This window comes from Bubalus kerabau, chromosome 10, assembly GCF_029407905.1.
Source record: "Bubalus kerabau isolate K-KA32 ecotype Philippines breed swamp buffalo chromosome 10, PCC_UOA_SB_1v2, whole genome shotgun sequence".
NCBI classification, from domain to species: domain Eukaryota; kingdom Metazoa; phylum Chordata; class Mammalia; order Artiodactyla; family Bovidae; genus Bubalus; species Bubalus kerabau.
In genome coordinates this window covers 58,708,501-58,733,094 of record NC_073633.1, presented here as the reverse complement: position 1 = coordinate 58,733,094, position 24,594 = coordinate 58,708,501, and the positions used below count along the sequence as shown (strand labels likewise).

Sequence of the window (24,594 nt, the reverse complement as noted above, 5' to 3'; positions counted from 1 at the left end):
GACCAATCAATATGATATACCATGTTAATAAACTGAAAAAAAATATGACTGTCACCGGAGAAGGCAATGGCAAGCCACTCCAGTACTTTTGCCTAGAAAATCCCAGGGATGGAGGAGCCTGGTAGGCTGCAGTCCATGGGGTTGCTGTGAGTCAGACGCGACTGAGCGACTTCACTTTCACTTTTCATTTTCACACAATGGAGAAGGAAATGGCAACCCACTCCAGTGTTCTTGCCTGGAGAATCCCAGGGATGGCAGAGCCTGGTGGGCTGCTGTCTATGGGGTGGCACAGAGTTGAACACGACTGAAGCGACTTAGCAGCAGCAGCATATATATATATACAGACTCTGATATGACCAGATCGCTTAAGGAACTAAGGTTGACTTCATGGAGCCAATAAAGACCCTTGGAAAAATTGGTCTGTTACCTTGACTACAGGGTTCCCAGCAGTCTTATCAGGTGAGTAAGGAAGGCTACTTCCTGGCAGTTACAGGAATCAGAAGATATTTTGGGCACTTTGAGAAGAGAGGAATTTACCCAAATTTACAGGTATTCTAGGTAAAGTCTGATGGTTAAATCTTGGTTTCTTGCCCTGAAGAAGCTTCTAAAATTCAATCTGAGACTCCTTATGAAAGGTTTCAGCAAAGCAGCAAAGAGCTCATGTTGTCAATCATTTTTCTAGCTGCACTTGTGTGAATAACCACATTTGTTGAAACTAGACTTAATTTGCAAACAAATTAGTCTTTCTATGGCTCTCTTTAATAGAAATGGGGATGACTGCACAGAGAAAAATTGTTTCAATAGAAACTATGACACGTGGTTGTGGAAAAAAAAAATATGACTGTCTCAATAGATGCTGAAAAAGCATTTGACAAAATTCAATATCCATTTAAGATATAAATTCTCCAGAAAGTGGGCATAGAGGGAACATACCTCAACATAGTAAAGGTCATACATGACAAGCTTATAGCAAGCGTCAAACTCAGTGGTGAAAAGTTGAAAGCAAGATCAGGATTAAGACAAGGATGCCCACTCTTGCCACTTTAATTCAACAAAGTATTGGAAGTCCTAGCCACAGGAATAAGAAAGAAAGAAAGGGAGGGAAAGAGGGAGATAGGAAGGAAGGAATAAAGAAAGGAAAAGGAATCCAAATTAGACAGGAAGACCTAAAACTGTTATTGTTTGCAGATGACATGTTACTATACATAGAAAATCCTGGAGACGCCACCAAAAATATAATACAGCTCATCAGAGAATTTGGTGATGTTGCAGGATGCAAAATTAATATACAAAAATCTGTTTTATGTCTATACACTAACAACAAACTATCAGAAAGAGAAATTAAGGAAACGATCCTAATTAACATCACATCAAAAAGAATCTGAGTTACATCCGAAGCCGAACTCCACCTCTTGTGCTTTTTTGCTTGGGATTAAAGGAGTTTTTCTTTAGAAACAGTGCCAAGAATGACAAGATATAAAAAAATACTTAAAAAAAAAAATGCCTAACAGGTTTTTAATACAGCAATCACTGTAGTTATCACTTTCTTTTCTAGTTCCTTGGTTTTCAGCTCAGGCTGCATTCTCTAACTCATACTGTGAAGACAAAGGTGTTTTTGATTCAGAAATATATGAAATCGACATAGTCTTAATTTGTAAAAAATAAAATTCCTTAACCTTTAAAAAAAAAAAAAAAAAAAAAAGAATAAACTATCTAGCAGTAAACCTAGGATTTGTACTTAGGAAGCTATAAAACACTTATGAAATAAATTGAAGATGATTTAAACAGATGGAGATATATACTGTGTTTGTGGATTAGAAGCATTAATACTGTTAAAAATGACAATACTACCCGAGGCAATCTTCAGTGTAATCCCTATCAAAATACCAAGGGCATTTTTCACAGAACTAGAACAAATAACTTTAAGTATTTGTATGGAAACACAAAAGACCCCCAATAGCCAAACAATCTTGAGGTAAAAAAAAGAGCTGGCAAAATCACCTTCCCTGACTTCAGACTGTGTCGCCACAAAAACAGACACATAGTTCCATAGAACAGAATAGAAAGCCCAGAAAGAAATCCACATATTTATGGTCAATCAATCTTCAACATGTGGTCATGTATGGATGTGAGAGTTGGACTATGAAGAAGGCTGAGCACCAAAGAATTAATGCTTTTGAACTGTGGTGTTGGAGAAGACTCTTGAGAGTCGCTTGGACTGCAAGGAGATCCAACCAGTCCATTCTAAAGGAGATCAGCCCTGGGTGTTCTTTGGAAGGAATGATGCTAAAGCTGAAACTCCAGTCCTTTGGCCACCTCATGCGAAGAGTTGACTCATTGGAAAAGACTCTGATGCTGGGAGGGATTGGGGGCAGGAGGAGAAGGGAACGACAGGATGAGATGGCTAGATGGCATCACTGATTCGATGGACGTGAGTCTGAGTGAACTCCGGGAGTAGGTGATGGACAGGGAGGCCTGGCGTGCTGCGATTCATGGGGTTGCAAAGAGTCAGACACGACTGAGCAACTTAACTGAACTGAACTGAACTGAATCTTCAACAATGGAGGTAAAAGTATACAATGGGGGAAAGACAGTCTCTTCAGTAAGTAGTGCTGGGGAAACTGAACAGCTACATGTAAAAGAATGAAAATAAAACATTTTCTCCTACCATTTTCATTTTACTACTTTTGTCTTTTAACCTTTCTACTGGCTGTGTAAGTGGTTGATTTACTAACTTTACTGCATATTTGCCTTACCAACAGGAATTTTCCTTTCATAATTTTCATATTTCTAGTTGTGACTTTTTCCTTTTGCTTAGAGAAGACCCTTTAACACTTCTTGGATAGCTGACTTCATCAAGTTGAACTGTTTTAACTTTTGCTTGTCTTTTATACTTTTAATCTCTCCTTCAAATCTAAATAATAACCTTGCTGGGTAGAGTATTCTTGATTGTAGGTTTTTTTCCCCTTTCATAACTTGAAATAGAAGTGTGAGGAAATATAAATGTCCTTAAAAGGAGAGTGCCGTCTTCAGCCATTTTTTAAAAGATATTTTTCTAAGTGCCACAGCCAAATTTTAAGTCCACAGCAAAACTGAGATGAATGGTAGTGAATTCCCCATATACTTTCTGCTGAAGAATGATTTGAAAGCTTCTTTTTAGGATAAAGAAGTAGGTCACACATGAAGGGAATTTTGATGAGTAATGCTCTACTCTGAAATGATTCTTTAGTAGTTATATATGAACATCATAGAATCACTTGAGTCTCATTAACATTTGTCTATTGGATTCTACCCAAACTTCAAAATAATGACCTTAAATTTTTTTATTCATTGCTTTTAATTGACCAAACTGACCACATTTAAATTCCTAATGGTTCCTATACTTACCAGATGAAACAAAAGATGCAAAAATATTTTGCTGTGAAATACGTCATCCTCCAAGAGTTTCATCAAATTGTCTTTGCCCACCAGCTACAATAAAACTAACACATCTACTAACATCAAATAGTGTGCTGGTTTTGTTGAGGTTTATTTACTAGTCTAATGATTATCTCAGTAAATCCAGGACTCTAAATGAAAACCATATAGATAATTGCATTGTAATGTGTTTTCTTTTCACTTTCTGTGATGCTAAGTTGCTTTATTTGTGTCTTGACTCTCTGCGACCCTATGGACTGTGGCCCACGAGGCTCCTCTGTCCATGGGATTCTCCAGGCAAGAATACTGCAGTGGCCTGCCATGGCTTTCTCCAGGTGCTTTTCCCAACCCAGGGATCGAACCTGTGACTCACATCTCTTGCATTGGCAGGTGGGTTCTTTACCAGTTGTGCCACTGGGCAGCCCTCTTTTCACGTTAGTCAGGTTTAATTCTGTATGTCACATAACTGTGTGTGTGTGTGTGTGTGTGTTTGTGTATGTTAGTCACTCACTTGTGTTTGACATAACTAGTGCTCTACAAATGTTGTGGCTGGTGTAATATGAATGAAAGAAAATATATTTGTACTATTGTAAAATGTTTGAACACATTAGTTCTAACACCATCTGTGTGTGCTTTTCAAAGTACTGCTTAACAGTGTTAATAAGTATCAAGTTATATATTGCTAATTTGAGAAATTAACTTTTATATGTATTACAAATTTAGTATACATTTTTGTGACTAGAAATGTAAGATTGTTAGCCCTCTTTTCTGCAAACTTAGAGCTCTGTAACTGCTAATGTTTTTAATGGTACTTGATATCTACAAGGATCACTTAATTGAACTCTTGAGTGTCATAAGATTGGTCACTTAAATTCTAAAGATTTTTGGCTTGCCTTATTCTCTGTGTGTTATCTTTTATAAGGAGAAGATCTTAAGTACAACGTAATCAAATTTATCAACCTTCCATTTTTGTATTCTGTTCAAGCAAGAAAACTTTCCAGACCACAAAGACATGAAGTCATTCTTCTGTATTATCTCTCAAAGTTTCATCATTTGGTCTTTCACACTTGGATTATAATCCACCTTGAAATGTTTTCATGTATAATGTGAGGTAAAGTCAGTTTCATATTTTTTTTCATTCTGATGGGGCTTTCTCCTCTGATCTGGAATAGCATCTTTGTCATAAATCAAGGGTCTATTATAGGACAATTATAATGCTAATGCATAATAAACACAATGATTTGCCATCTAATTTGACAACAAAATATTTCACACTCCAGTCTGCCTTAAAAAATGTAACATTTAGAATCCACTTTCACCTGCCTAACCTGTTTTCGACAGAGTGAGGATGCACTGGTAATAAAAGTAAAATAAAACATTGTACTTTGGAGGTACACATGACACTTGAAACACTGTTCAGCTATAACTGCATCGTTTCAAATCAGAGTGCTATGTATGATCTCTGTTGCAAGCACTCAACTCTGATGTTGAGTATGTCATCATTGGTGATATCATCTAACCATCTCATCCTCTGTCACCCCCTTCTCCTTCTGCCTTCAATCTTTCCCAGCATCAGGGTCTTTTCCAAAGAGTTGGCTCTTTGCATCAGGTGGCCAAAGTATTGGAGCTTCAGCATCAGTCCTTCTAATGAATATTCGGGGTTTATTTCCTTTAGGATTGACTGGTTTGATCTCCTTGCTGTCCAAGGGACTCTTAGAGAGTCTTCTCCTAGTACTGTTTTTTTTTTTTTTTTAGGTCAGTATTTATGGTCCTGCTTTCATTTCTTATTTGGTCATTTTTGTCTTATAATACTTGTTTTGTAAGCTGTTTTTCATTTTAAATCAGAGTAGCTTCTCTGTGATCTGTAACTAAGAAGCCTCTTTGACAAAGAAGGCATCTCTCACTTGCTCTTGGTTTGGTAAAATTTTAACATTGGTTTCTACCTGAAATTTTCCTTAAATATCATAGAAAGTTTTAAGAAAACTTTGGCCTAGTATTGTAAGTGCTACATTATAAATTTGCTTGATTTGTGTTATTTGTTTTTTAAGGAATAAACAGTATCCCTTACTATTAACATTTCTAATTATAAAATTATGATAAGGATTCTAATTCTTGGTAAGATGGAATAAACACACTTCATTCTGACTTTCCCACTGAAGGCAGCTATAAAACCTGGACAGAATGCATGTAACAGCTTTTGAAAACTCTGAAATGTGAATAGTAGTAGGTAGATTGGAGGACAGAATTCAAAGTATCACCTAATCAGGGGTGAGTAAACTATTTTTCTCCTTCTGGTATCCTTCAGCCTGGATTTAAAGCAGCCTGAAATGAGGCACTGGTGTGGTCCAAAAGAAGTTCTAGAGAAAGCTTCCAGATCACTCTCAAAGAGCAAGATAGGGGTCTCCTGGTAGCTGCAGGACCACATAAGCACCCGAAATTGAGGAAGGAACACTTTCCTATCAGAGGAGTTAAAGTCTCAAGAGGGTGAGGTGATTCCCATTGCTTTTTTTAGCTCTCATGGACTTCCTTCCACCTAACTCTGGACCTAAGGGCAGTTATGGTAAGAGTGTGACAGCAAGAACTTAAAAAAAAAAAAACCCAGGATCAAAAGGGAGGCCCATGAAATTCGGAGTACGGAGGAGAATATTTAAGAAGCAAAGTTTTTGACAATTACATAATAAGAAACATTTGACAATTAGCTACAATATTCCTGGTATCACTTCTGAGGAATGCACCTATGGCTCTGATCATAAACAACATACCAAAGACTGAGAACTGAACTAAGAGAGACCAATGCCCAGGACTCAGATTGGCTAGTGATCAACATACATGTGAGACAGATTTGAATATAACCTAAAGGCTTTGAAAATGGAACTGACCTTGAAACTAAAACTCAAAGATGGCTAGTTGGGCCTTGCAGCCTGAACCCAACTAGGTTCACTGCCTGCTGAAACAAAAATATCAACATTCTCCGTAGGATTTAAACAAACCCCGAGTCTCATAACATAATATTCAAAATATCCTGTGTACCATTTAGAATTACAGCAAATGAAAAACCAGACAGATCTGAACTCATATGAGAAAAACACAATCAACACATACCAATGCTGATTTTCTAAACTGAAGTATAATTGATTATATTGGTTCCAAGTGTACAACATAGTGACTAAATATTTTTGTAGATTATACTCCATTTAACATTATAAAACAATGGCTGTATTTCTCAGTGCTATACAATATATCTGTGTTCTTATATATTTTATTACCAAAGCTGATTTGACGCAGGTGTTTCAGTTATCTGACACAGCACTAAAGAAGCTATTAAAAAGTATTCCAGGAAGTAAGGGCAAACCTTCCTAATATGAGTGGAAAGATATGAGAAATGGAGTATTTTCTGCCAAATCATTAAACAAAGGATGTCACAGTCATCAGCGGTTGTAGCCCTCCAACATGAGTTGGTGAGCTCTGAGGAAACTCAGGAAAGAAAAATATACCTGCCATCAGGCATCCATCAGACAGCAGCCACTTCTAACAGTGAGCCCTAAGGAAGCTCAGGATGCGAAAACACAGGATATTGTCCCTGATAGGTGAGATACACATCAAAGGAATGATGTCAGTGAGCCCAGACTCTTGCATCTACCCATACAAAGAAAGGTATTTTTAATTCCTTAATGTGGGATACCTGGTTTTCTTTAATTAACCACAGTCTTTTGATATTCCTGCCTACCTGCCATTTATTGCAAAGCTCCTATATATTCTAGCTCCCCCCTTGCCTCCTTGGAGCAGTTCTCTCAGGGTTGTGTGAGATGCTGCCTCCCAGGCTTTAAGTCCTAAAAATTTCTACCTAGTAAAATACAGCTCTCAACTTTTAGATTGTAAATATTTTTTTTAAGTTGACAGACACAAAGTCTCAGCAAAGAAACAAAAGATATTAAGAACAGCCAGATGAGAATTTTATACAAAAAATATAACTATATTTTAAAAAATCTCATTCAGTAGAAATGGATGGCAAAAAAGTCAGTTAATTAGCATATAGTGCCGGAGTCCAGCTCCAGCAGCCAGGGATTCAACCTGAAGAGATGGACGGTGTCGGCGATGAGGCAGCCTCTCAGTTTTCTTTTGGACTGTTTATTTCAAGTTTAAGATTCTCTTTTATACTTTTACAAAAACATTAGGCCAGAGGTTTGACATTTTCAGTTCCCCCTCTCCCAGATTTATTATCTCCATAAATCATTGTTGCTCTTCAAACAGAGGTCCTGCTTCAGTGATTCTCTGGGAATCAGCCTTATCATCTATTATCTACCTCCTCTAATGTGTCCTATAGTTAACTTATGATTACATTGTAACTCATGCTACATTTCTCAGTTTACTACTTATCTTCCTAAATCCTGTTTGCCCCTAACATCCTGAGCTCACTATCTCTTAAAAAGGCTTCTAGCTATAGTGTCTCTAAAAATTCCTAACTTCTGTAAGCTATAGTAAATTTTGCTAACTCTACAACATTCCTTAAATCTTTAACTTCTCTTTTAATTATTTCTAAGCCCTAAATTCAGTAAACTCCTTTGCCATAAACATTCTCCTCACAAATAGGCTTCAGATAGCAATCCCTCCCATGGCCTCAAGCTACCGCCTATGTGCTCATCCTAGAACACTCTTTTGTAAAAGTCCTTGAACAAATGTCAATGATTAACTTTATGAATTATTTTCTGAGCACAGCTGCAGAAGGCTTTGTGCCTTCTCATGCTCCTCTCAAGAACAAGAAGCACCTTAATATTCCTTTTCAGTCAACTCAGCCGAGGAGAGGAAAAGACAAGTCAGAATTACAAGGCCTAACTCCTTCATCCCGGGGCTGTGCCTGCGGAATGAAGAGAGGGGTCTGGGGCCATGCCTCCATTTTGTCAGTAATGCCTACCGCGGCTCCCGATAATATAGATCAATAGAAATGATCATGTCTGAAAACAGAGACAGAAATACTTCTTAAAACATACAGAGCTTAAGGAACCTGTGAGGCAATACAAAAAGGCATAATGTTTTGTGTTACCAGAGTTCCAGACAGAGAGAGAAAGAAATAACTGCTAAAACCATTCACTAAGATGACTACTATCAAAAACTCTGAAATTAACATGTTGGTGAGGATGTGGAGAAACTGGAACCCACATGCATTGCTGATGGTATTGTAAAATGGGGCAGCCACTGTAGAAAAGATTTTCAATGTCTCAAAATGTTGTATATCCAACTACAATATGACTCAGCAATTCCACTTCTAGATATATACCCAAAAGAACAGAAAATGAAGACTTAAACAGATACTTGTACACAAATGTTCAAAGCAGCATTACTCAGAGTAGCTACAAAAAGTGGAAACAATCCTGGGGAGTTCCCTGGCAGTCCAATGGTTAGGACTTGACACTGTCACTGCTATGGCTCAGTGTTCAATCCCTGGTGAAAGTCACCCAGCACAGTCAAAAAAAAAAAGGAAAGGAAAGAAAAAAAAGTGGAAACAACCCAAATGTCCTTTTACAGATAAATGGACAAATTGTGGTAAGTACATACAAGGAAATATTATTCAGTCATAAATAAGAATTAAGGTCTGGAATATGCTGCAACATAAATGAACCTTGGAAACATTATGCTAAGTGAAATAATATAGAAATAAAATGATACAGACACACAAATATTATATGATACCACTTATATGAAGCATTTAGAATATACAAATTCATAGAGACAAAAAGTAGATAGAAGTTACCAGAGACTAGGGGGAGGAAAAAATGCAAAGGTGAATGGGTACAGTTTGTCTGGGATGATAAAAAAGTTCTAGAAATAGATAGCTGTGATGGTTGTACAACCTGGTGAATGTACTGAATGACACTGAATTGTACACTTCAAATGTTAAAATAGTAAACATTATGTTATGTATATTTTACCCAAAATTTTTAAAAAAGGGTTTCCCCTGACTGAAGACTTCCAAAATTTGGCAAAGGATTGAAACCTACAGATTCAAGAAGCTAGCAATCCCAAATATGATAATCCCAAAGAAATCCACACCCACACACATCATAATCAAACTGCTAAAAAACAAAGACAAAGAAAATAAGTTGAAAGCAGTTCAAAGAAAAACAACACCTTAGGATAGAGGAACAATGATTCAAATGACTGCTGATTTCTTACTAGAAACCATGGAGACTCAAACAAAATGGCACAGCATTTTTTAAAGTACAGGAAAAAAAAATCTGTCTTCCTAAAATGCTATATCCAATTAAAATATTATTTAGGAACCAAGGTTAAATAAAGGCATTCTCAGATGAAGGAAAACTACGAGAAACTGTTGTCATCAAATCTACTCTAAAAAATGATTAAAAGAAGTTTTTCAGACAAAAAGGAAATGATACCTGAAGGAAACTTGGCATGTTATTAATAATAGATGAGCAAAAGAAATGAGTAAATTTCTTAGTGAACAGAATACACTATTCTCTCTTGAAATCTTTAAAATGTATTTGATGTTTAAAAACAAAAATTATAACACTAGTGGAGTTTTTAATGAATGTAGATGAAGTATATTGGACAATTACAACACAAGGAAGATAATGGGAAATATGGTGGTACATTTTCTGCATTTCACCTTAAGAGATAAAATATTTATCCTAAGTAAAAGGCGAAAAGTTAGGTATGCAAACTGTGTAGCTACTCTGAAAGATTTTTAGCTTTTTATAAAGTTGAACATACACTTACAATGTGACCCAGCAATCTTTCTCCTAGGTATTTATCTGAGAGAAATGAAAACTTACAGTCACACAAAAATATGTATGTGAACGCTTATACCAACTCTACTTACAATCACCAAACAAGAGATAACTCATATGTCCTTCAATAGGTTAATGGATATTCAGCCATAAAAAAGAACAAACTGCTAATATATGGAACGGCTTGTATGTATTTCATATGCACTGCATTGAGTGAAAAAAGCCAGTCTCAAAAGGTTATATAAGGTGTATTCTCTTTTGTCTCAAAAAGACAAAACCGTAGTAACAGAGACCATGTCAGTGGTTATAATATAGCAAAAAACTGAAGAACTGGAAAAAGTAACATGTGGGTCAGAGTGAGATTTTAATTAACATTACCCAATATGCAATAAAACAAGTAGACAAAATCAGTTAGGATGTAAAAGATTTGAATCATAAAAATTAGGAAAATTGACCTAGTGTACATATATAAAACACTGTACCCAACAACTGAAGAATACATATACCTTTCAAGGACATAAGAGGCATTAACCAAAACTAACATTTACTCAACCATGAAGACAATCACAACACATTTCAAAGGTTAAAATTATGTAGATTATATTCTCTGATATACCACTACAATAAAGACACTACTACTGCACACCTAATAATGTGGATAAAATTAGAGACTGACTATAACAACTGTTGGTGACAATTTGGGACAACCAGAACTCTCATATAATGCTGATGAAAATATAAAACAATGTAGCCTCTTTGGAAAAAGAGTTTAGCAATTTCCTAAAGAATTAAACAATTTACCAAGTGACCTCATCATCCCACTCCTAGGTATTTATCAAAAATAAATGAAAACATATGTCTGTAAAAAGACTTAGATTACAAAGCTCAGAGCAGCTTAGTAGAGCTAAAAATTTAAAGCAACCTTTACTGGTTTCCTTCGCTGCATAACAGATTACTATAAATTTACTGGCTTAAAATAAGTATTTTATTTAAATTGACTTTTGATAGGCAATTCACTAACACAGTTCAAAATGCCAAAGGTATGTAAAGGTATAAAGTTAAAACTTTTCATCTGAACTCAGACTCCCAGGCATCTACTTCCCCGCCTTACTGCAATTCTTGATTAAAGAGCTTTGAAAGAACTATTTTGTGCATATAAGATCAAATCTATATGTGTACGTATTTGCATGCATACACATGTGTGCATTTGTATGTTTATATGAGCATATAGAATGGAATGATACATACCAGGTTATCATCATTGGTTACTTTGTGTCTGTTGGGTAAGAGGTAAAAAACTGAGAAAGAAAATGTTACTTTTTATTAATATATATATATCATTTAATTTGTTGATCTAATTCTAGTCAGAAGCTCAGGCTTTTGAGAAACAGATTACCTGTATGATTAGCTTTGGCAAATTTCTTATTCTTTCTATGTCTCAATTTCCTCATTTACAAATGGCACTAATAGTTCCTATTTCATAAGATTTGGGGGACAATTATAGCAAATAATTACCCTAATGTCTTGCATATAGTAAATGGTTAGTAAATGTTAGTTATAAAAAATAAGCACCTTGAACTAATTTTAAGAAAACAAAAATGATTCAATAGGATCTAAGCATCCAAAGAAAGAAGCTAGAAAGAAGACAACAAAATAAACTTAGAGAAATGTGAAAGGGACATTTTAGGTCAAGAGTATTATAAATTCATACTTTAAACTCCTCTCTGCTCTCTATATATGTGAATTATAGATTCAATTAACAATAAGAAAAAGACTGACTCATGCTCAAATACAAAATAAGCATTTCTCTGGGTCATAAAAAGAAGGCAACAGAGTAGAAAAATGTAGCTAAATCTACAGTCCTGGAGATTCCTAGATCCAGGACGCAGCCAAAAGCCACTGGGAGTGTTTATTCCTTCAATGTGAGAAAAATCACTCCAAATGTGGCATGGAACCATGGTATAGTTAGGCTCTCTGTGAAAATATCTAGTGATCACTACTTGACATTACTTGTTTTATAAACCTGTGTAACTTTATTATTGATATGATAAGCAGAGAAAACTGCATAGAGATCTTAGCAAAGCTCCATGCTGCCTTTGATACAGGGCCAACTGCAGCACCGCCATGGAGGTCTAGCTGGACTTGTGCCCTGGATGAGTAGAGGAAGGCAGCAACAAAACTGCCAAATAGGTGAGCACAAAAGAGGAGAAGAGGAAAAAACTCCCACTGAATATTAACCCGCAGGTTCCAACCATCTGATGAAATAAAGATTAAGAAAAAGTATTTGGGAAGAATAGCACCCTTTGCTAAATAATTATACACTGGGAAATACCAATAAATGTGTTTGGTAGTTACTTGAATAATGTTACATTTGGATCCCTTCTTGAGAATAGTAACACCACAGAGAATAACAAGTCAAAATTGATAATTTATGGAATTATTTTGCTTCCTCAACATGTTATTTTTGGAATAACATTGATGAGATTTGTATAAAGTATAAAAACCTAGGCATATAAACCTACTGATTTTTATTTTACTTGAAAGAATGAATTACCATTAGCAGCAGACAGGGGTATGAATACACATTTATATCATGGCAAAAGCTATAAGTATGACTGAGTGATCAGATTGTTACTACTTCTCTTCCATGGCTCTTATTCTTGTTCCTGGAAATGTTGACTTAACTCTTGGACTCCACCTGTCAGCATTCCCTCCTCTTATTTTTGAGCTTGCCATCAGAAGATTCCTGCAAACCAGTAATGGCTCTAAACTAATTAAGTTCAGTTCAGTCGCTCAGTCTCATCCGACTCTTTGCGACCCCATGAACCACAGCACGACAGGCCTCCCTGTCCATCACCAACTCCTGGAGTCCACCCAAACCCATGTCAACTGAGTCGGTGATGCCATCCAACCATCTTATCCTCTGTCGTCCCCTTCTCCTCCTGCCCTCAATCTTTCCCATCATCAGGGTCTTTTCAAATGAGTCAGCTCTTCACATCAGGTGGCCAAAGTATTGGAGTTTCAGCTTCAATATCAGTCCTTCTAATGAACATCTAGGACTGATCTCCTTTAGGATGGACTGGTTGGATCTCCTTGCAGTCCAAGGGACTCTCAAGAGTCTTCTCCAACACCACAGTTCAAAAGCATCAATTCTTCGGTGCTCAGCTTTCTTTATAGTCCAGCTCTCACATCCATATATGACTACTGGAAAAATCACAACCTTGACTAGATGGATCTTTGCTGACAAAGTAATGTCCCTGCTTTTTAATATGCTGTCTAGGTTGGTCATAACTTTTCTTCCAAGGAGTAAGCATCTTTTAATTTCATGGCTGCAATCACCATCTGCAGTGATTTTGGAGCCCCCCAAAATAAAGTCAGTCACTGTTTCCACTGTTTCCCCATATATTTGCCATGAAGTGATGGGTCCATTCTGAAGGAGATCAGCCCTGGGATTTCTTTGGAAGGAATGATGAAGCTGAAACTCCAGTACTTTGGCCACCTCATGTGAAGAGTTGACTCATTGGAAAAGACTCTGATGCTGGGAGGGATTGGGGGCAGGAGAAGGGGACAACAGAGGATGAGATGGCTGGATGGCATCACTGACTTGATGGACATGAGTCTGGGTGAACTCTGGGAGTTGGTGATGGACAGGGAGGCCTGGCGTGCTGCGATTCATGGGGTCGCCAAGAGTCGGACACGACTGAGCGACTGAACTGAACTGATGGGACCGGACGCCATGATCTTCGTTTTCAGAATGTTGAGCTTTAAGCCAACTTTTTCACTCTCCTCTTTCACTTTCACCAAGAGGCTCTTTAGTTCTTCTTCACTTTCTGCCATAAGGGTGGTGTCATCTGCATATCTGAGGTTATTAATATTTCTCCTGCCAATCTTGATTCCAGCTTGTGCTTCCTCCAGCCCAGCATTTCTCATGATGTACTCTAATTTCATTACTAAGCTTTAATTCTCATAGGAGAATTACAATATTTTTTCTTGTTTCATCAATTTGTTGACTGGTTTTTCTTGAAATTCAGAAAAAATATGATTCCCAAGAAATGCTGTGAAGGAATTTCCACATAGAAACACTTTGGGGCCTCTCCTTAACCCACTGGAGCAAGTTGCCATTTCATTCTCTAGGGAAGCCCCAAACAATTGGTATGGTGACCATATTGTTAAGTTTTCTTGCTTAGGCCTTCCTTCTCCCTTTACTGGTTGGAGATGAGAAGCTTGGCCTGTTCCAATCCTGCAAGTATCTAAATTTATGGACTTTTTCTATACTCTTTTGTTCCCACTTTCAATCCTACCATTTCTTGTCTGAGTTCACTTCTTTCTCAAAGTGCATTGTTAAATGAAGCCAATATAGTAACCAAACATGCTATTAACAATCTGTTACGCAAACTCCTCCAAAAAAGATACAACTTCATTAAGTATACTATTTGTCTTTGAAGTATGACAAATTTACCAAATCTTTCACTATAGCTGAATGTGGATCACCTCAGGTAGCCTTGCCATCTGTCACCTAAGCCAATGCAATGCACTGGTGTAATGTAGTTTAGTGGTGTTTCTCCTAATGGCCACAATCTACTTTCAGGATGAATTCCTGTATCAGTAGGGAAGAGACTTAGTGTGCCGCACAACAAAAAATCTCTAACTGCAATAGCTTAAAACAAAAATGTCTATTTCTTCTTCATGCTGTATGTCCATTTAAATAAACGGGAAGGCTCTTTTCATAGTCCCTCAGGAACCAAGCCTGATATAGCAATCATTATCACAGTAGTAAAAAAATTATCATGTTTGAAGGAAAAGAGGATTCTAAAGAGTCTCAAATTAACAACCAAATGCTCGAACCTGGAAGTCACTTTCACTCACAACTCACCTGCCAGGAACTAGTCAAATGGCCACACATTAGAAATATTTGGTGAGTAGCAGGAATAAAAGTCCACAGTAGGCTAAAAATAAGCTGAAGAGTCAAAGAAAAAAAATCTAGATGAATAAACTCTTACAATTAATGAGCTGGACCAAGAAGCTCTCCATAAGTATTATGGTAAGATAATTAAAATAAGTATGTGGCTCTTATTTTTCAATTTAAAAACTAAATACTCTTGAATCTAATAAATTATACACTTAGAATTTTAGTACAGGTAAATAAAATATGGACCAAAATTTAGGAAATAACTTCACTGCAGTGTCTATAATAATGAAAACAAAAGAATGGTTATAAAATTATGACACACCCATACAAAGGCATAGGGCAGAGGTTGGCAAACTTTTTCTTAAAGTGTCAGATTGTAAATCCTTGAGGCTTTCAGACCACATGGTCTCTGACAGTACAACTGTGCTGTTGCAGTGCAAAAGCTACAACAGATAATATATAAACAAACGACATAGCTGTTTTCTAACAGAATTTTGTTTGTAAAAATAGGTGGCCAACTGCGGGTCATAGTTTGCTAGCCTCTAATATTCAGCAATTAAAATCAAGATTTTAAGGCAATGACTAAATGCTTAAAATGTTTTGAAAGTTATAGTTACACCGAATTCTCCACAAAGGGCAGGTTTTACTTTAATATTTAGGAGGGAAAAGTCTTTTAAAAAGAGGTTGGTTGCATAGCTACAACATGGAAGCAACCTAGATGATCAACTGACAGATGAATGGATAAAGAAGTTGTGGTACATATACACAATGGAATATTACTCAGCCATAAAAAGGAATATCCTTGAGTCAGTTCTAATGAGGTGGATGAAACTAGAGTCTATTATACAGAGTGAAGTCAGAAAGAGAAAAATACCATATACTAATACATATGTATGGAATCGAGAAAAATGATACTGAAGAATTTTTTTTCAGGGTAGCAATGGAGAAACAGACATCAAGAATAGACTCATGGACATGGAGAGAGGGGAGGAGATAGTGAGATGTATGGAGAGAGTAACATGAGAACCTATATTACCATATGTAAACTAGATAGCCAACAGGAATTTGCTGTATGCCTCAGGAAACTCAAACAGGGGCTCTGTATCAACCCGGGGTGGGATGGGGATGGAGATCAGAGGGAGGTTCAAATGGGAGTGGATATATGTATACCTATGGTTGATTTATGTTGACGCTTGACAGAAAACAACAAAATTCTGTAAAGCAATTATCCTTTAATTAAAAAATAAATTTAAAACAAAGAAGTTGGAATGGGTGAGTAATGCAATCAGCTTTCCTGCTTTGTTTTTGGAAAAGTCAAATGACCCTAGGTATACCTGAAATATTTCTGAAAATCAAAATCCAAGATCACTTCTGTGATCAGCAGTTATTCAGGCCATTAATATCTGCAACTACAGCTTCATTTATATCTTGGTCCAAAAATCTTCATAATGATGACTCACTGTGTCATCAAAGAAGCCTAAATTATACATCGTATATTCTTTTAAATAACAAGTGATTTTATAATACCTTTTACAAGCAATTAAAAGTTACCTTTAGCTAACTGTGAAAGTAATTCACCCAGGATACCTCATCCCTCAATGATATTACAGATGCTACTTCAGATGTGCTGAATTTCTTAAAGATGAACCAAGTGAAGTACCTTTGAATTTATAGATTTTGAGTTGAAAAGTAAACATTACCATGACTTAAAAAAAAATCTATTTCACTTCATTTTTGTGTACATGGATTAGCAGATATGCCTCATTAGTAAGCAATATTTTTAAGACAGTCATTTTCTCTTTTAATGCTTAGACACAGTAAATTGTGTTTCATTTCCTAGTTGAAAAAGAAGTCTTAGTGTTATAGTAATCTAGTAAAAATAAAACACTTGCAATTCTTTTCAGTGCCTAAAGTGTTAGTCACTCAGTCATGTCCAACGCTTTGCGACCCCATGGACTGGTCCGCCACGCACCTCTGTCCATGGGATTCTCCAGGCAAGAATACTGGAGTGGGTTACCATTCCCTTCTCCAGGGCATATTCCTGACCCAGGGATTGAACCCAGGTCTCCCGCATTGCAGGCAGATTCTTTACCATCTGAGCCACCAGGGAAGCCCTTTTAGTGCCTATGATACATACAAAAGTCCTATTTCACTGAAGCCACAGCAAGTGAGTGATCCTGGAGTAAAAAGTTTGATGAAACACAAATGATCATGTCAACCATGAAGCAACAATATGATATTACAGAAGGCTTTAAAAGTGCAATGATGTCAAAACATTTATAATTATTAAATAAAGTATATCTTTAAATCACATGCTGTCTTTCCTGTCAATAGAATATTCACTAACCCTTCCTCTTAAGGTAAAATTCCTTAATCCCTATTAATAAAACAGATCAGTAGGTCCTCTTCTTTAGGTGAAGAGGGCCTCCATTCCATATACATATAATCACTGTAGGAATAATAAGACTGTAATTAGTACCATCAATGGGAGGGTTATTTGCAAATACATATATTTTTAAAAGGGACATTAAATATAAAAGCTAGGAACTACAGATGTGGTGCGTTCAAATCTTGGCTTGTAACCTTAGGCAAATAATTGCCCAGATATTTGGTTTCCTCATCTTTTTACTTATAGCTAAAACAGTATGATTTGTATTTTGCCAACTCCTTTTAAAAATGTTGAGAACAGTTCTTTAAAAATTTATAGGGTGAAAAATTTTACAATTTCCTCCCTAAAACATTAGAGAGATGCAAAAGGGAAGAAATAACAAAAATATGGCATTCAGATTTTCAATGAAAATTAAATGTTGCATCTGCAAAATGAATGTTTCTTAACATCACTGAACTGTACATGGAATCAATCATAATCCTATTGTTAGGTAACAGGGGACTGTAAAATGGTAAGACACTTTGGCAATTAGCTCTTAGGTAAAGGGTCACTAGAGTGCATTTCTGACTTTCATAGTCAATCAAGAAAGTCTAAGTGATTGTTGTGTATTGGTTTATTATTTCAAATCCACTTGTTTATGACTTAAGTGAAGTTGTTTTGATCTAAGGGTGAATTTGTTTACACTAAGGAAGGTATGCCGGGATGATGTGATTGACATCTGCTGTTGTAGGTAAGTATTCAGTAGCTCACTCACTAGGGGTGCCTCAGGGGGTACTAATCAATACAAACATGGAAGAGCAACTATAAAGCGATGGACCTTTAAACTTCAACCACCAAGAATCTGTGAGGACTTACAGAGAGTGTTTAGCCTGGGCAAGGCTACTCTTTGCTGAAAACAGCTCTCTGAAGATCTTGAGACACTTGTTCCTGCCGTGGTCAGGCCACTCTTGGTCCTCACCAGTGTTAAACTGTGCAGCAGTCCCAGGAAGAGAAGGGACATCTGTTCCTGCCTTGACAAGGCTCCTCCTGGTAGGCAGTGGTGCAAGTCATGCAATGGCCCCTGCAGTTATAACATCTGAGGCAGCAAAGCTTGCCTACCAACATGCGTGCTGTCATCCCCAAACTATGTACCCCAGCAGCAAGGGACCTAAGCTGTCAACTGATATCCAGCTTTTAGATGGAAGGACTGACTCTTCAGACAACCAATTCAGAGAGAGGTATACCTCAACTAGATTTGGACTTTACTTCTTTCATCTCTTCTTTGCCTGGAACAATAGTGTAATCAATCATTATTGGTTTGAAGCATGTTATTTCTTTATTAGCTTATTAACAGACATTATTCTATATGGTATTGGCTTGTGAAATATTATTATTATAAACTATAATTCTCACAGTGAACTAGTGTTAAATGAATTACTGGCAAAGAAAATTTCAGTCCCTGAACACCATTTTCCCAGACAAAACAGCACTCTAAAGCACATAAATGCAAACTATAGTCCACTGGTCAACCCCCAACCAACATTCTGTTTTTGTAAACAAAGTTTTGCTGGAACACAAACCAGCCATCATTTACATACTGTCTACAGGTACTCTTAAGCTACAAGGAAGAATTGGATAATCGTGACCACGTGGTCAACAATTATTCACTATCTGATTCTACACAGACGTCTACTGACCACTGTGCTAAAACACTGCTTCTCAAAGGTTTGGTTTGCATATCTGAATTGTTTGTTCCCAATAAGAAATGAAGATTATGTGAAAACATAAACCAATTATGCTACCAAGTACAATATTTACTTCAACTACTGTGTTTTTTTTTTTTTCATTGCTAGATTTTCTCAGTGAAGGATTTATAGTCTGGTACAGGTTCTTTTTCTCATAGTGGATAGGTATGAACAATTCATTGATTAGGTACTTTCACTACTATAAGCAGAAGTGGTGTCTAATCAGGAGGAGGAACTACTCAGAGTTCACAAGGAATTACCGTATCATTTACAGACCTACTTTGGCACAGTGCTCCAGGTTTTTGCAGCATTAGGCGACAGGCTTGGCAGTTATTTGAATCAGATTCAGAAAATGGTCCTTACATAGACTTTCTCTCTTCTTGCTCTTCTAAGGATTATGTTACTCCAAAAATCTTCTCTGCTATAGATTTATGTTTCAACAAGGTGAAGGATGACAGTTAATAAGTCTTTCTTTCCCCACTTTTTCTTAGGAGCAGGAACTATAAAAATATTTATCCCCACCCCAAAAAATATTCAAGAAAATAAGTCAATAATTTATTTTGCCCATTTAGCCTCTTTAATTTACTGAGCAGATAGAAAACTGTATTAAATTATAATTCTCTTGAAGTAGAAGAATTTGTAAAGTAAATCTATTCTCTGTAAATATTAGCAGTTTCCCCTCTGTACTTTAAGTGTCAATTTAAAATAAATCATGCATCAATTAAAGAAAACAGAATGCAATCTACTGGTAGCTTTAACATGAAATTTCCTTGAACAATATACAATTTCTAGAGGCGCCAAAGGTAATCTGACTCAAGCAGCTTTCTGAAAAATAAAATTATTCAGGGACAGATTTTTATTGCAAATATTTACTCAAAAAACTACTATATACAGCATAATTTTAATACCCATTTAAAACATTTAACAGTGAAACAAAATTTAAGAATTCAAAGCACATTTTAAGAAGTAAAAATGTAGCATTTTAAATAAAAGTTTATTAGTACTTCAAAGCAAACTACTCTTATTCATATTATTTATTTCTGTATCTATTATTTTCTATATGATAAAAAAACTGAAAAAATCAATTTAGCAGCCATCTTAAGGATAAATTAGGCTAAATATCCCAAACCAACTTTTTACATCCTGCTTTAGGTCCCATTTGAAGTTTCTATTTTACAATTACAGAAAAAGTCACTTAAACATGGCTGAGTTCATGCCAGTTTACTGCTTTACAAATATCTACATTAATCTGTACTTTGGTTTGGTTTCCAGACCATGTTTATGGTTCTATTTCTAAAGAAGATCATTAAAACAATATTAAAAGCATAATAGCTACAGGATTTTCAACAATGGATTTCTACTTTATACAACTAGTTCATCAAGGGATTTCTGCACAGCGTACACACTGACAAAAAGCACAAATATAAATTTTTATTTTAATAATTTCACTTTCACTGAAAGTTTAATTAAGGTAAGCTTACAGCCTGGCAGGCTAACACTTGTATGGAGGTACACAGATTCAAATATTCTGTTCACATGCTTCTGGCAGTCTGGAATGTTATATTATATTCAAAATTAAGTTTATGTTCATCCAAATTCTCATTAGATCAACTAATTTAGCATTCTAAACATGCTCCATTTACCAGAATCATACTCAAAATGAAGCTCTCATTAACAACGCCAATCAGCTATTATTTTAAATCAATTATTCCCAAAAGACATGTGGTTTCCAGATTTCTTCCTTTAAGTTAATTGAAAAGGATGTACAGGTAATAAGGGCTTTTAGCTTAGGACTGATGGAAATTTCAAAAGCTTCATTAACAAAACTAATATTCTAATAATCAATTCATATTGATCACCAAGTTCCATGTCCTTGAAAACTGCAAAAGGAGACTTTTTCATTGCAAACTTAACTTTCATTAAATCTTACTCATGTTTTAAAAACTTCTTGGAAATTCATACCTAGTCATGCTATTAATGATGGATTGATTTAATAACCTAGGCTCAACATACAGGTAAAATATATGAATGGCCTCCATTACATTTTTCTGTCTGCACTCCGCAACAACACCACTGAGCTCACCTGATAGCACTGTTCCAAATGATCTTACTGTTGGTACACTAAAACTTAGAATGCCTAGTTAATTTCAACTTCTTTCTTTTTCATCTACCAGGTCTCCTGTTGTCTCTGTTGTGCTAAGGCTATTTTCTCCAGGAACGTTATCTGTTTGATCAGACACTACAGCATCAGTCTTGGCTGAAGGATCACCACTACCCTTCTGAAGAATCTCTGTGGCTTCAAACTCAAGCACTTCTGATGGAGTCAAAGGTTCCAAATGAACACTGCCTTGCTCACTAACATCAGAACTAACAGATTCATGTTCATCTCTTTTTCTCAAAAACTGATCAATACTAACATCACCAGATGTTAACCGCAAATCTTTAATATTCTTGGAAGAAAATCTAGCTTCACCAGCATTGCGATCCTCAATCTGATCACATGCAATGAGGTTTTCTGAACTTTGGCACATCTTCAACTCTGTTTCCTGACATATGTGTTCTACTTGTTTTTCCTTTTCCACTTTATCTGCATCAATAGTTGAATCATAACTGAAGATATTCTTTGAGCCAGTTTCCTGATCTTCAAGACAGTTATCATTTTCTTTATCTGAAACGGATATGTCTTCTTCACTTTTTGTTGTTGATGAGCCTTCAAATAAATGCACATCACATCCATTTTTTATTTCCTCTGAAGAAGCTTCATCTTGTTTACTGAAAAAATAAAGCTACTTATTATCTATTTCTTCATAATACAATGTATTTGAATACTTACTTTCAAAGGAAAGACATTTTCTGAAAAAGAAAAAAAGGCACACTTGCCCACCAAAAAAGAAAAAAAATCAAAGTCCCCAGTCCTTGCCATGATGTTACAATTTAGGAAGTGGCCATTTTCTTAGGCAGCAGAGTGAGAAACTCCATAGTCACATATTCAAAGGAGTCCTGGGGAGTTAACTCACTAGTTTTGATCCTTGTTATCATTACTTTACCTGTTCATACTCTTCCTTGATTTTAGTTAAAATGTGTGTGTGCTTATTAGCTCATAAGAGTACTTTAAATAAGGAATTAATGTATGCGGGAAAAATCCTATTTTCTTTTTCTTTGATTTACATGTCCTCTTAGGGTTAGCATGTTTTTCCTAAGCAAAATCAAGTAAGCATTCATAAAGATTTTACTAATTTTCTAACAGCCTAACTTAGAAAAACATGAACACATGTCTAAGAAATATGTAAGTATAAAACTTGAATACCTATAAGTTTATGTGTATACGTGTCTGTGTATGTATACAGACATACATAAGTAAGATGTGTTACGCTGATGTGTTAACAGAAACTCTGATGTATTAACAGAAACTATTCAGTGAATATAATTTCCTATGCTATATAGTAGACCCTGCTGTTTATCTATTTTATATATAATAACATATATATGTATGTTAATCCCAAACTCCTAATTTATCCTTCCTCCACCCTCTTTCCCTTTTTGTAACCACAGTTTGTTTTCAATGTCTGCAAGCCTTAGAAACAGATTTCCAAGATGATCTCAGGTCACTTATATACATGTAACAATGCTTATTTTACTAAAAAGAATTTTAATGATTACATTTATCTTATTTCTTACATTAATCCACCTGGAATTTAGACTTTTTTGTAATGAAGTACCCATATATCAAAGCAATGTTATCAAATAGTCATTTATTATTTACTAAATTATATTTGTAAAGCTGTTTCTCTGCTATTTAATTTGTTCTGATGTGTCTTTAAACTATTACAAGCCAATACCATCCAGTTTTAACAAATAACATTGTACTTCATTATCTAATAGGTTAAATCACCTACATTCTACTATTCTTCTCCCTAAATTAGTAGTTTGAAGAAGTAAAAGATATGTATTTGTACACGGGTGCTCATTAAAACAATGTTTAAAATAGTGAATACAGAAACAATCTAATATCTAACACAGCTATGATTTCTTAAATTGTGGTATTAATAAATAGAAAAATATGAATCCTACTTGAAACACCACTAATTTCCAAATCAAATCCAATTTGGATTTTCAACTAAGTGCTCATTAACCATAATTTGGAAAAAATGACCTATCACGTAAGTTACTAATAAATTATTTTGTATCTCAGTAAATTTTTTCTTTAAAATCTTCTAAATTGCACATTTCTCATTGTTATTATTGTGAATTAACTATGTTATGCATTAGATTTTGTAATGACATGTTTTGGGTATGTAAGAATGGTTCTGCTGCCTTAATTAGTACTTTGGTTAATTTCAGTCATACTTTGCTCATTTTCTTGGGTCTTACAGGTCAATTACATCATCTCAAAAAGTTATAATAGTTCCCTCATTTAAATTTGTAAAATTCTTATTTTTGTTCAGATCTTATTGAACTAATTATAATTTACAGAAAATGTTAAATAATATAGATGTGTCTAGTTTTTCTCCTAAGCCCTTAGTTGAATTCTGTTAACTTTTTTCATCCAAAATTCTAGGAAAAATGCTAGATAAAGAAAGGGCTAGATAATTGTCCTGGTCAAGTCTAAGAAACATCGTCAAAAGGTCTTATTCCATAATTTTCTTTTTAGAGGCAATAGATTGATTAATCTCATCAAGTTAACAAGCAGACTATGGTAAAACACACAGCATAAAGACAGAAATGGGGAAAGTAATTAAAAGACAAAATCATCTTTAACTGGAATAAAGTTCTAATTAGAATATTGGATCCTCTTTTGCTAAAAAATAGTGAAATCTCGTGTTCTAAGTGTTCTACTCAAGAATTAAATTAAAAAAAAAAACACGTTGAATTTTGAAACTTTTATGTTGAGATCCTACCACACAAGTAACTTATAGCTTTTAAAAAATACTTTAAAAATAAGATTTTAAAACTATTTGCAATAATTGTCACCATCTTATAACCTGCAGCATCTTGTAACTATTTTCATTTAACAGAGGCAATTGCAATCCATTACCATTTTATTTACTCGTACTCTAGAAAAATTAACAACTTATAAAATGTATTCTACATATTTAAAAGGCTTCAAAACTAAGGACCTGTAGTATATTTCTGTTGTATTAAAATTTCAAAATTTGATTTTAATTGAAAGTCATTACTAAAAGGAACACCATATATAAAATTTAAATAGCCCTTTCCCAAATAACTGAAATAATATACAGCTCAAATATAATTTTATATACACAAATTTCAAGAGATTCAGCTTTTCCTTATATTTACCTTTCAGAATTTGATGTTTCTGTTTCTCCTTCAGCCAAATTAGATCTTGCAATTTCCTGAAATGATTAATAACATTTTTCTTTTATATTCAAAACTAAGCTTATATTCAAATTA

The 24,594-nt window shown here is 35.3% G+C and overlaps 1 protein-coding gene across 7 annotated transcripts in view; it reads right to left on the bottom strand.

Moving 5' to 3' along the window:
• The window catches only part of ZNF280D (zinc finger protein 280D), a 158,888-nt gene that overhangs the window by 5,919 nt on the left and 128,375 nt on the right, over positions 1–24,594 (bottom strand). For 2 of the 7 annotated variants that reach the window (XM_055537850.1, XM_055537849.1), the window contains 2 exons: positions 24,481–24,536; positions 19,702–21,954 (listed from right to left, as the gene is read on the bottom strand). The exons of 1 other annotated variant lie outside the window; for it this stretch is intronic. In XM_055537850.1, the coding sequence (XP_055393825.1) occupies positions 21,330–21,954; positions 24,481–24,536 (681 nt within the window). In that variant the 3' untranslated portion in view covers positions 19,702–21,329. Of the gene's footprint in view, positions 1–19,238; positions 19,604–19,700; positions 21,955–24,480; positions 24,537–24,594 lie in introns of those variants that run through there. 4 more of the 7 variants (XM_055537851.1, XM_055537852.1, XR_008699347.1 and 1 more) reach the window with 3 other exon arrangements.